Source organism: Haliotis asinina, chromosome 9 (genome assembly GCF_037392515.1).
Source record: "Haliotis asinina isolate JCU_RB_2024 chromosome 9, JCU_Hal_asi_v2, whole genome shotgun sequence".
Lineage (NCBI taxonomy): Eukaryota > Metazoa > Mollusca > Gastropoda > Lepetellida > Haliotidae > Haliotis > Haliotis asinina.
In genome coordinates this window covers 45,156,197-45,170,756 of record NC_090288.1, presented here as the reverse complement: position 1 = coordinate 45,170,756, position 14,560 = coordinate 45,156,197, and the positions used below count along the sequence as shown (strand labels likewise).

Below are 14,560 nucleotides of genomic sequence, written 5' to 3'. Positions count from 1 at the left end.
ACAAGTAACAGGTTCACTACTATTGCATTTATATCAATCAAATATTATCAATCGCAAGGTTAGGGAGACACTGATAAATCCCAATGGCTTTAAAAGTACTTTTCTAAAAAATTATTTGAACATTTGATACAAACTACATTCATTCCATGTGGTTCAGAGACGTGTGTTGAAAAACGTAAATGTTTAATAAATGTTGTTGACATTATTAAGTTTCATATGTTAGGTAAAACAGATACCTTCACGTTTGTTTGAGAATGTACTTTGGGTAAAATATGCCCTTTTTTCACCTTAATGTACTCACAGTCACGTTTTATCCATAACAGCCCTACTTTTCAGAGATTAAGGGGACAGCATTTCCAATAATACCATTCCCACATATTTTGTTGAGATAAAAAGTACTTTTAGAGTACTATTTTATTTCTTACCATAATGTTTTTCAGAAACACTATTTTTCAGAATATACTGTCTCCAGTGAGAGAAATTTTGAGTTTTGTGACAATCAAGGGTTAATGATTTTTCCAGGCAACTTGTCAGGACCCTCTAATCATTTGGGTAGCCATAGTAACTGAAGCTGCATCAACACTACAATATCATGTGAGAAGATGTTTTCAAAACACACTGATTTACACACAATAACAAACAAACTATTGTATTCACGACTGTTTATTGTTGTAAAGTTGATACAAACACAAACATAACAATGATGATGACAGTGAGTGGGTGGGTGAGTTGGGTGAGTGGGTGAGCAACATCACTGCTGGGGACAACAGGAATGGGCTTTACACAATGTGCCCATTATGCGGACTTGAACCTGGGTCTCGAGTGTAACAAGTGAATGCTTTGACCACTTTGCTACTCCACTATCCCTTGTAAAAGTGACACCAATATAAAACAATGTAATATATCTCACCTCACACATTCAGTCATTCATATACACCCCACATTGTAACAAGCTGTTCATCCTTGATGTCCTGTTTGTTTGATAACAAATCCTGTTCACTGCTATTAATCCTTACTTGAACATCACTGTTAAACTGGTTCCACGCAACCTCCTAAAGGCAGTGTTAAACACTATTCCAGTGATTCAGAGGAAAGTCATGAAGAAATAGACAGGTTGTGATAAAACATAAGACGCTTTTTAGTTTGCCTTTTTGGGAAGAATCACAGCTTAATGTCACATTCAGCAATATTCCAGCTATATGGTGGCAATCGGTAAAGAATCAGGTCTGGACCAGACAATCAATGCAACCGAGTCAGAGAGCCTCTGACCACCAGATTCCGTTAGCCAGCTCTTATGACAAGCAATGACAAATAAGACAGATGATATGTCAAAAATCTATCAGTCTGTTCCTTGGTGTCAGTTAGTCATCTAGTCATGATGTCCCTTCCATTTGTGAAATATCAGTCCAGATTCTTATCTGCAACATGTCTAAAAATTCTATAAGCTGCCAGACATGTGACTCAGTACAGGTGATGAAGCTTTAACACCTTGTCTCCCATTCTCTGTATAAAAAACAGCTGGCCATCAGACAGTGTACATTTTACATGCTTACCAAGATGTATCATTGATATCTAGAACTGTGAGTACACAGAAGTATCTTGACCACTCAATGATCAGTGACTGCACTGACCCTCACCCCTCACTGAATGGGGCAGAAGATCCTGTATCCATGGGGACTGCCCGAAAATACAATCTGATATTTCAACAATGTTGAAACCATGTGTCTATCGTTGCATAGGTGCTGAAATATGCTGGTCCATCCGTTAACATATCACATGGTGCTTTTCCAGATCACGTGTACGACAACAGATTAATGTCGTAGCAGCCATCCACCTGAAGAAAAGAAAAAGGAAATAACACAAGTCACAAATGGCAAAAATCTTACAAAATACAAAAAAAACCAAGTATACTTCCCTGAATGTTTTCACACTCAATCCAAGAATGTAGAAGCTTTAATTGCCATGCTCAATCACAGCCCCGACCATGGCTCAAACATGTAATTTATGATAATTTTTGATAAATTAGATACACCAAACCTTTTTCCTATAGATATGTATGGTCATCTCCAAATAAGAAAACAATCTAAACAAGAGCGTTCAAGTTTTTGCTGGACAATTTTTTATGAAGTTATGATTTGCACAAAATTCATGAGAGTTTAAACATTCACTGAACCTCTCCTTTAGACAAAGATGATGGTCCCCAAATTTGAAAATACACAAAGCAGCAGGTTTCAAGTTAAACAAAAATATCTTCAGGATGGATGGATGGATGGATGGATGGATGGATGGATGGATGGATGGATGGAAGGAGCAATGGAATTCTTTTTGTATGAAAACCGTTCGGCAGTTATATTTTTTCTGTGATGTCCAAGTTACAATGAACATGATACTTGATAGTGCTTTTACATTTTGGGTGGCTTAATACCTCATATCTTCCCAAGTTAACAGTTGTCTGATTGGCTGAAACAACCTCTGCCAAGGCCCACAACTCTTGTAGGTTTGCGGAGAGAGATTCAAGATTGGGCACACCCTGAAACAAAAGCAAAACTTGAATTACTAAAAGTAATTTAAGTAGTGCATTAAGTAGTGCAAAAAGTAAATAGTCCCCTTAAATGCTCTAACTTGCATCAACAAGCAATGGATAACGCAGTAAGAAAAGGGTGAGAAATTAAGGATGTGAACTTTTTAATTTGAGGAACATGATGTTTTTAGGAGTATATTCTTACTCCTTCATCAGGTGGAATATACAAATATATTAAAAAATGTTGTGCTCCTTAAATTAATGAGCTGGCATCCATAAATTCCCACCCTATGTGTATCAATTAAAAGTGCCATTCAAAGACTCAAAAAAGTAACAACATTAAATTAAAACATACTGAAAAGCCCAAACAGTAATATTTCATGACTATTTTGCAATGCATACAAATATAAACTAAAAAAACATATAAACATAAATGCTAACGTAGATCTACCTGAAAAGACCATGGTAAGAAAGAAAGTTCATTAATAACACTATTCTAATCTGATCTGTGTTAGAAATTCTCCTACTAATATTTCCAAAGTAAAAGGAAACTGAAACATAAATACCACAGGATATTCTGATTCTGTAGAATCACAAACCAAATAACGAATGTTGATACTCCATAGTAGAGTGAGTGAGTGAGTTTAGTTTTACACTGCACTCAGCAATATTTCAGCTATATGGCAGCAGTCTGTAAATAATCGAGTCTGGACCAGACCATCCAGTGACCAACAACATGAGCATCGATCTGTGTAACTGGGAAGCGATGCCTGACCACCCAATCCTGTTAGTCGCCTCGTACGACAAGCATAGTGGCCTTTGATGGCAAGCACGGGTTGCTGAAGGCCTATTCTACCCCAGGACCGTCACGGGTCTCCATGGTAGGACCAGAATTAGAGCAAATGTATTTATATTGCTGTTTAACCCTTTATGTGCTATTCATAATTCCAACATGTTTGTTGAACATGAAGATTAGTACAATTCAGAAAGTGGTCAAATGTAACATATGTTATATTTCGGATTACACTATCTTAGTAAGGCAGCTTAGTGGGTTAGACGGCTGACTTTTTGTGCTAGCGATTAGGTGACTGACTGAGGGGGGGTGTTCAAATCCTGGATGGAACACAGCCCAACAGATGTACTGGAATCTGTACTATACAAGAGAATCGTAATCCCAACTGTAACATATCACCATGATCATCATTTGTGGAATAGATCTTAATTATATTTCACTTCAAAGTATGAAATATTCCAGAACAACCGGTGCTACTTTACAGCACTTGCATTTTTATTCCAGAAGAATCATGGAAACTTCTAAGGAAATGCGACTACAAATTTATTATAACTGTTAACAGTAACTACATATTCCTGATATGACAATAATATCTAACTAAAATGTTACAGTTTTAATAACTTTCTCAGTCACTGCTCTCTCAGTAAGAACTGATAGATCACTTTCATTAACTTTAAATTTATGACTGGTTTTGGTTTTTATGTTGTTTCGTTTTTGCCGTGTACTGTAGACAGGCAATGTTGTGACATATGTGATGTCAATCTTAGAAAAACTAGATTAAATTTTAGCTACAAATCTTTTATGCAAATAATATAACAAATAACAAAGTCTACCCAAAAAGAAATTATTTTGATAATACAACATAGACTAATGCTTTGTCTTTGAATATTATATATGTTTGATAAAAACAAACGAATTCCAAGTAAATGTAACACGAGACAGGAGATTTAGCACCTGGCCCCTGATTTTCAACTCTCTCTTAGTGCTAAGATAGTCATAAGTGACATACATTGACATTAAATTATGACCATCTTAGCCCTAAGAGAGCTACAAAAATCTCAGCCCTGAACTTATGGAAACGTGCTGCATTTTTGGCTTAAGCATTGCAGAAAGAGCTGGTTGGAGGCAAAATAATATGCTTGAGAGAATGTGAGACAGACCAAAGATAACATTAAAGAGAAATTTACAAACAGGCCTTGGTCAAAATAAACAAGTTATGAAAACCCTGCATTTTGTTACAAGGCTACACAATTACGGAACTGAACACCTGAGACTCATGAAAATTTGTTTGTGTAGTGCCTAGTATCCATCTAACTCTAATCCATCCATCTGTAATCAGCTCAAGCTGTCTTTAAGGTACCTGAAGGTTATAGTAACATTACTTTTATCCAACCAGGTACCCATTTTCTGCTGAGTGAACAGAGGCAGTTTTGAACAAAATCACTTGCCTATGGTGAGACCACATGTATCACATGTGGCTTGTTGTGACTCGCAGGAGTCGAAATGCCAAACAAGGTCACCCATCCAAAGACGGTCCGAGCTGGATGTTGCCTAACTTCAACTTATTCATGACCTCAGATCTATACACAGGACCACATGCCACCATAGATATGTAATGAATTGAGCACCAGACACAACCTATACCTGGCATATGTTTAGAAATGCAAACATTTCTGAAAGACAACCACCTGCCACCATTTAATCACACAACTAATATACATACAAACGTCCACTAAGAAATTTTGAACATTTTATGTACTGGGAATGAAGAGACAGAAACATCTCATTTCTTTAACCGTCTGCCAATGATTACTTCTAAATTGTAAATACTGTTTGTTTGGTTTGGGTTTTTTTGTTTGTTTGTCCTGTTTGCTGCTGCAATCAAAACAATTCCTTCTATATGATAGAGACGTGTACGTAATCTAAAGTAGACCACACAATCCAATGATTGACACCATAAGCATCAATCTGCACAGCTCAGATACAATAACATGCATCAGTCAAGTCACACCACTTGATCCTGTCAGTTACCTCTTTGACAAGCGAAGGTTTACAAAATCAACCTCTATCCAAGGTCAAGTGGTGCTCTGTGCTAACAGCTGACTAGAGGTTTGGGTTGGCACAAGTCCAAATTTGCTATCTTGGTACCTGACCCCATACCAGCTCACCCTACAGCCCACCCTACAGGTGGGTACAAAATGTCCAATTTGGAATTTATCAGCTAGAGTGAATGCAAAACTATTTAGATATACACATTAAAAGATCTGATAATGCATACATAATTGCCTGAACATACAAGTCAGAAATAATGCTAACATGATCAGGAAGCTGTGTCCAAAATAGCCACTGGCATGCCAGCCAATGGCTTGTAAAAATCCTGTCAGGCCAACAAACCACAACAGTAACTGGCCCAGTTGGCAAGAGACTTTCCATGGGGTCATTTTGTAAATATATTATATTACTCTCTGATATGTTAAGATATACCACACTTTTAAATCAAGCACTATTATGGCCCAGTAAACATGGTCATCATATTTGCAGCTTAACGATGAAAGCTGTGTCATACCGACAATATGTTATTCTTATCTATTTTTGTAAAGTTTTGTTTAGTTTCTGCATTCAAATTTCTGGCAAGTGAATTATTTTGTGGGCTACTAACTGGGAAAGATATAGGAACATTAGTAACTTGTACAGTAACAATGGAGTTTCAGGGTTTTGATATTTAAATTTAAACAATGTATCACATGATTAATTATGGGTTAACTTAGTTCTGTAAATACCCATCCAGCCCACATACCTGTGACACCTGTCACAGTCACAGCAGAGATACCTAAAACTGTCTACACTAAACTACAGTGGGACAGTGAGAAAGGATACAACACATATGTACCATGGTATTAATCAATGTGATTTCTATCTAAAGAATGACACAAAATCAATACAAATTGCTGTTCCAATCTGATACATCATCAATACATATTGTTATTCTGACCTGACCCACCCTGCTGTTCCAAACAATTGGATATGTATTCTGAATGCATATACAACATATGTCATATTTGGGATTTCACTTTCTTAGTAAAGTACAAATTCTAGTACTTTTTTTTCGGTTGAGTCCCATCCGGGATTCGAACCCGCACCCTCAGAGTCAGGCACCTAATCGCCAGCACACAAAGTCAGCCGCCTAGCCCGCTCAGCCACCGCGACTTCCACAAGTGGCTGAGCGGGCTAGGCGGCTGACTTTGTGTGCTGGCGATTAGGTGCCTGACTCTGAGGGTGCGGGTTCGAATCCCGGATGGGACTCAACCGAAAAAAAAGTACTAGAATTTGTACTTTACTAAGAAAGTGAAATCCCAAATATGACATATGTTGCATTTGACCACTTTCTAAATGGCATCGTATAATGAATGCATATACATAAACACTGTGACTGTGTTTAATAGAAACGTTCTGTAGCTCACCTAAATTTGTCTGGGTGAGTGAGTGAGTTTAGCTTTACACCGCACTCAGCAATATTCCAGCTATTTGGCTGTAGTCTGTAAATAATTGAGTCTGGACCAGACAATCCAGGATCAACAGCACAAACATTGATATGCACACTTGGGAACCAATGACATGTGTCAACATAGTAAGCAGTCCTGACCACCTGATCCCGTTAGTCACCTCTCATGACAAGCATGGGTTACTGAAGGCCAATGTTCCAACCGGACCTTCATGGGTAAAATTTGTCTGGACAATTATATCATATCAGAAAGTTTTACAAGGACAAGAATATGTCCAAAAAAGTAACAAAGGTATACTCAACATTGGCACATTATAAAACTACACACCAATAACAACTAATTCAACAGCTGAAGTCTGCTTGATTGTAATGATTGTGAATAATGAATTGAATTCATGAAGGGATATGGTTAAATTCAAGGAATACATAAGTGAACTGTAACAACCATTACGCCTACTAAATACTGGTTTTCATTAGGATTCCTAAAGAAAAAAGCATATTGGACACTTTAATTGCCATCAAAGCCGCATCTAAAAGGAAATGATAAATATGTATACAGCTTATCAAAGACATCATCAGCTATAGGAATTATATATGTACCAACTAGTGGTTAAAGGGTTCACTCACCACATCAAAGACAAAGGTTCAATGTGTGAAACCCATTTCTGGTGTCCCCTGCCAAGATATTGCTGGAATATTGCTAAAACTGGAGTAAAACCCAACGCCACTAACTCAGTCACTGTGATATTAACCAGTCACATTAACCGTAACACTGAGAGACCTCAATGTTCTTTAACATGTCTTAATCCGTACTGCAACTGTACAAGTTTACCAGATACCGACAGGCAGATTTATAACAGGAGCCTCAATATGACAGATTTCTGTTAGCAGATCTGACAACTTCTCCATGAGATGAAGCATCAGTTGGTCCTTCTTATGGCTTTTAAACCTCTCAGGATGAGAATAGTACTCTATTAGGAAAGCATATCTCACACTGTATAATGGATTAGAAAATGCCATTGAAAAAGGATCACAAATGGCAAGCCATTGACACACACACAAAGGAATGTCATCAACCGAATATTATGTTTCAAGTGCTTTTTCTTGTATCAGCACTTGAAATTGAGGTGTTGAAAGAAAAGAGAGAATCTGACATTTGATTGGCTTGCATCCTTGCAGTTCAAGGTAAAAGATTCACCTTGAACTACACTCTATGGAGGATTTGTCAGATCTCACACAGAAAGGTATCACATCAGAGTACAAGACCTCACATTTGTGAGATCGGGAACAAGCAGGGTGGTGCAACAGGTCTACTGACTGAAGCTAGTGATGTGGTGGCTAAGCCACTATCTATAAGCCACTATCTAGTTCGGTGAGGGATAACCTGTGAACTCTTACCCCAACACCCCCTTTCCCTGACGCTGCAGGGGTCAGAGGTCGCTGAGCAGGCTGGAATGAACGGCATGCAGTGCTCTTGTGACATTTCATGATAAAATACTAATGTGAAATATACTGTGTGGTGTTTCTCTGATTCTTGTATCGGTACATGTGTACCTTAAAACAGTCCAACAGTTGTTACTGTTGTATAGGGATATCTAAGAAGAAGGGCTCCTGTTAGAGCTGAAGAGGTTGTTGGCACTGATGTATTCAGTTTTGCATATGACACTTTGATAAACATCCAAATTAAACTAAATAAAACCCTTTAATTAAAATAAAATGTAATGAATATTCAATTCTGGTGATAGCGAATACTGAATTGAATTCATGAAGGGATAAATAAATAATCGAGTCTGGAACAGACAGTCTAGTGATTAACAGCATGAGCATCAATCTACACAATTGGGATATGATAAAATGTGTAAACCACGTCAGCTGGTCCAATGACAAGCATGGGTTGGTAAAGACCAATTCTAACCCAAATCTTCACAGGTCTCATTTAAAGGAAGCAAGGAGCTTGAGTGTGGAATTATTTTGCAGTTTTTCTGGGGCCTAGTTTTGAACATGGTGTCTTGTTGAGGTCAAGTGGGTGAAGTTTTTTCCAGTACAACAACCTTGCAGATGGTGATCAAAATGGAGCTCTGTAAAACTAGTGTTCATTTTGTAAAATAAATTAAATATAATGCCACATTTTCTGTAAATACATTAAACTTTCTAAGGGCCAGTATTCAAAATATTAAAGAAAAATTATTGTATTTCTATTAGGTGTTTCATGCGCTAGCTCTATCACATCTAGGCTGTGCGGGATAAAAATGCACTACTCTAGAAAAGACACAATAACGGTGATTTATGACCCAAAGCAATCAAAAAAGACATCTGTCAGCTAATGACATGATGCTGTTGAACCATGGCAACCAAATCCTGAGACAGCTTCTATACATAGTACTCATTGCTAGCATAAGTGTTATTATGGGAACAAGAATTACCTCCCCTTTAGAACATCGCAAGTTCATTATGTCCCTTTAAAGCATCAACTATAGCTTATTATCTACCTTTAAAACACCAGCTATATTAGTTACTATGATGCTCATTTGCTCTGAAATTATGTTTGATGACATACATTGTAAGAAACTGACAGTTCGTGGACTGTTAAATTTCTTGAAATGCTGAAAAAGCAGGCAGCAAAAGAATATAACCAGTCCAAAGTCAAACACATTGTCCAATGAGATATGTCATATATTTGTTGATCATTACCAATACACATAATACGTCTGAATTAATGATCTCAAAATTTTAGCATTTTCTGTCCATTTAAACAATATAGTGCAATCTGATACTAATACATTGTTAGATTTATCTGACAAGTTCCAAGAATGTGGAAAATCATGTTTACTTGTCCTTCCTCAATTAAAGGGGCACTGATGCAGAGCGAATAATGCTTCTCGCCAACGGTCTAATTACGAAAGCAGACCGCAAATTGGTCAGCGCCCAGTCTCCTTCGACCGTGACGGACAAAGGAACTGGGCTCCTGTCCATATTAGCAAAATTTCTTCACTTAAACAGTCAGGAGGCCGGATGCCCATCACATGCCATTTGTTTAAAAATATCCATGGTATTCCTTGTCTGATCGTAACCATATATCCCAGCAGTGTAGTTCTTTTCGGATGCTTGGATGGGATACTTACTGATCCAATTTGATCCTATTTCTGTGTTTTTAACCTCGATATTTAATCATGTTACATGAAAATATGATATCTACAGGCACGTATCAAGCCATTTGTTTCAGTACGGAAGATTGCAAAGCTTTATATTTAGGTAGTTTTGAGTGTTGGTTGAGCTGTGATAGCAAATAGCATACGTAAATGTTGGTAGCTATGGTAGCTACAATGGTTTGTTATTTATGATAATAAAACACACAGTTGATTTATTTGAATTCGTAAACAAAAAAACGATGACCTTGGCTTTGGTAGAGAAATCTGAAAACTGTCTTACGTAAAAAAAACTTATTTCACTTATTTACCAAAGTACACAGCAAATGCCTGTGTGTATTCCTTATGTAACGAAATTCCGTTGGTATCCTCAAAACAGTTTCGGCCCATAAGTGTTTTCAGGCTGCATGCGACACAGAGATTACATCTTCCTTGCTGTAACTCGCGTTTGATGGTGTAAACCTACACGTGTTATTTGTCATCATTCTCTTGATGGTCAATTCATGAATTTATAACAGGTATAATTAGTAGCAACACCACTTCGGTTACTCAACAAAGGTTCCCATTTGGCATTTCTCCTGTCTGGAGTAAATACTCAACATTATAAATTAAGGTCTGTAATGGCAAATGTATTGTATGTTATGTAATATGTGCATGTAAGTGATGCAAGAGGGTTTATCATCTGAGTTACAAAAACAAACATCGATCAAAGGATTAACCGATAACACACTGATTGATTAATTACTTTTGTTCTTCTAGCGGATTTGTCAAAAGGCAGTGTGTGTAGATGACTACACCCTGTCGTAAAGTGTGAGTGCAAAAACAACATCCTCCCTTCAAAGAATTAACCACCCTTGCGTTGATTGATTGATTGCTCAATATTGGTCAACTAAATTACTTAGAATAGTGGACATACAATTAGTTGCCAGGTGATATCTTGGGAGACCAATGAGAGGTTTATCTAGTTTTCACCAACGAAAGACGTGAAACGATGTGTTACTTTTTCGCAAACTAGACAGTTGTAAGACACGCGACACAGAGCAGGATTATTTACCAGATGCAGATGAATGGAATACGATTTCTTTTACGTGGATATTGATGGATACATTCCTAAACAAGGTAGTAGCCTGACACTGTTGCTATAAAATTAGTCTGTTTTACGTTCATTATTTGCATTTTGTTTTAATTTATTTGTTGTAGCATTCAGCAGAATCTGTATGACAGAAAACACACACTAGATCGCGTATGTGTGTGAAATAGGATCCACATTGGCAATCTATACAATGTATAAATGTTGCTGTTATGTTAGAAATTTACTATGAGTATAAGCAAATCCTGTGTTCTTTTATTAATTTTCAGAATCATACAAATATGACAATAAACTAATTAGGGTTATGAGACAAAATATAGAGACGTACATTGGCTTCGTTATTTTTCCGTCCTAATAGTTTTTTACCATTTCTACCACTGGCAGATGATTAACCTTCAAAGTGTTTCATTTGTTTTCATAATACATTTGTAATGAAGTACAATTGACTTCACCTCAGTTGATCTGTCTATAATTAAACTATCAGTTGCGCTTACGGACTGCGCAGTAGAGGTCACGAACCAGTCACGAATTCTGGGATATCATCCGGGTACTCACAGGAGAAAAAAAATAACAAAAGTTTACACCAGTCCACGGAAAATGCTCCGCATCAGTGCCCCTTTAAATAGTCAAAATCAACATGTCCGCAATTTCAACATACCTATCCTTCTCTTATCACTTTCATGAAAATCATCTTTTTCATGGACATAAAATGAAGAAGGTCGGTGAAGAAGGCAAGTGAACTTTCAACTTAACCAATTAGTAACCAATTGAGCTCAGTCATGTGACTTTCACACAAACACTGGCTGTGATCTTACCGGAATCTTTCTCTCACTTGACTCTGTTGGTCCCTCTGTAAGCCAGGCAGGCAGAGGGACACTTCTTGGCACCTGGAACATCACAAGATACAATGAGTAAGTGAGAAGGAGAGGTATTATTTCATCGAGGTATTATTTCACCATTGCAGGATTCAAACATAGGAACATTCTATCCTGGCTTGCCAAAGGGAGGTAACTCTGACTGTTGGTGTCATAAACATTTGGTCGCCTTATGTAGTCTATTTCCAGGTCTTACCCTCTATACAGGGGTGAATACAGAAAATAAATGCAAATATAATAGTATTTAGGAATGGTGGTACACTGCGGAAAAACTAAAAATGGTGCTTTGGTGATAAACAGTTAAAAAGTGTTACTCATAAGTACTGAGGGTTAATATCCTCCTCAAGGCTCTCTCTTATGGTCATACACTTTTCAGACTCATGCTGCATCTAAAGAAATGGTCTATGTATTTCATTTGTTTAGTAAGAACAGATTTATCTCATTTACTATAGCCTGAAAAATATTTGATAAGAAAATAGTTCCTGTTTTATTTTACACCAGTGAAATTTACAGTAGTAATGATTATCTTGTAATAGAGCAACTGCAAATTTATTTTAAACCATATTTAAGGTTGGGAATGTTTGCATCCAACAAGGCTAAACTTGGTGGGACTGGTACGTGCGATATGTTTGTACTAACACAAGTACGATGTATTAAGTATTGGATTAAGTTGTTGCAAATGAACGTAAACTGTTATCCATATCAATGTTATGTATTACTTAAAAATTTAATATGAAAATGAGAAATGTAATTAGGTGTGCAACATTAGAACTATCTTGTTTAGAACAAGTCTTTCATTTGTGTGGATAACACAAACTGTTGGTGCTGCGAATGTGTTTATACTTTAGAGAAATATATATTGACATGTAAAAACAAACTTTGCATGATTGAATTTGTAGCTCGTATTATGTAATGCACTACTGTCAGCTTAAACATGTTTGTAACCAGAATGTCTTTTTTACAACTGAATGATAAGTCTCATTTAAGAGTAATTTGTAAATTCATCATACCCTGCATAATTTCAGAATTGGTACTTAGGAGAAATAAAGACAATGGTATAACTAGTTGTATCTGTATAAATTGTAATTCCGGAGTGATTGAAGACGAAGATTATGTTTTTATGCACCTTGCAAAATATAATGAAAATCTGCAAAGGTACATGCCACAGCTGAATGCCATGCCTCAAAATGAACAAAGCATGATAAATGCATTGCACTCTAAAGTTCCAAATGTCATTAAATCTGTCTGACTGTCTGTCTGTCTGTCTGTCTGTCTGTCTGTCTGTCCACAACCACGACCTTCCGCTCTCTGAGTGGACACTCTTACCACAACAGCACAGAGGCAGTCCCCACATAGCCTTTACAAAACTGTGCACCCACCGCTGATGTCCGGAACACCTTCAGCTCCTCCAGTTTGAAATCTCGCCACACCGGTGACGGCTGTTGCAGGATGAAGCGTAGAGCAGTCAGGTTCACCAAGTCAAACAGAAGCTAGGGAGAGAAGAAAGCAGAATTTGTTACAATATGCAAGGTGTAAAGAGACACTTAGTCTCTGTAATTGTGACAGAAACAAACAAGTCCTTTTAAGATGAAATGGAGACCCAATGAAACAGGAGAATCAGAAGCTGAGGAAATCCAGACTTGTTTCATGTCACGTTTTGCCACTACAGAAAGGGATGGGTGGAAGGGAAAATAAGTCAGTTAGGAACTGTAAGACAGACTAGCAAGGTGTACACAGTGTTTAAAACTCCCAAAATTCCAAGCCAGACAACCACATTGGTAACTTCAAAAAATTACCGATCTGGATACAAACTTGCCTGTCTATTTCTCAACAATAGAACACAAAAAATCAGAATACTTTACTGCATGTATAACCACTACTGTAAAGTCACGTTTATAAACTAGAAATCTGTTTTCTGCCTCACAGTCACGATTAGAGAAATCTGAATCAGCATGGTCATTGTCAGTTTTCTCTACCAGATCACAGGACAGGCTACTTTCCAAATTTGACTGTCTGAGATGAAAACTGAGAGTTCCAGACAGTTTGGCCTGGCAGAAGTTTCCAGTGGTGGTGTAGATCATTATAAGTCATGAAAGGATTTGGAAAGATTCATCAAAAGTCAAGTTAAAGTCATGACCGATGGTTGTCCACCACCACCACCATCCTCCTCCTCATCATCATCATCACCATCATCATCATCACCATCATCACCATCACCACCACCACCATCCTCCTCCTCCTCCTCATCATCATCATCATCACCATCATCACCATCACCACCACCATCCTCCTCCTCCTCCTCCTCCTCCTCATCATCATCATCACCATCATCACCATCACCATCACCCTCCTCCTCATCATCATCATCATCATCACCATCACCATCACCATCAACATCACCATCAACATCCTCCTCCTCCTCCTCCTCATCATCATCATCATCACCATCATCACCATCACCACCACCATCCTCCTCCTCCTCCTCCTCCTCATCATCATCATCATCATCACCATCACCATCACCATCACCCTCCTCCTCATCATCATCATCATCATCATCACCATCACCATCACCATCACCATCACCATCAACATCACCATCAACATCCTCCTCCTCCTCCTCCTCCTCATCA

At 37.7% G+C, this 14,560-nt stretch overlaps 1 protein-coding gene across 4 annotated transcripts in view; it reads right to left on the bottom strand.

Moving 5' to 3' along the window:
• Positions 1-647: 647 nt before the first annotated feature.
• LOC137296695 (nicolin-1-like) overlaps positions 648-14,560 on the bottom strand; it is a 27,303-nt gene continuing 13,390 nt past the window's right edge. For 3 of the 4 annotated variants that reach the window (XM_067828519.1, XM_067828520.1, XM_067828517.1), the window contains 5 exons: positions 13,307-13,417; positions 11,868-11,939; positions 8,215-8,265; positions 2,426-2,530; positions 648-1,834 (listed from right to left, as the gene is read on the bottom strand). In XM_067828519.1, the coding sequence (XP_067684620.1) occupies positions 1,793-1,834; positions 2,426-2,530; positions 8,215-8,265; positions 11,868-11,939; positions 13,307-13,417 (381 nt within the window). In that variant the 3' untranslated portion in view covers positions 648-1,792. The remainder of the gene's footprint in view (positions 1,835-2,425; positions 2,531-8,214; positions 8,266-11,867; positions 11,940-13,306; positions 13,418-14,560) is intronic. The other variant, XM_067828518.1, reaches the window with a different exon arrangement.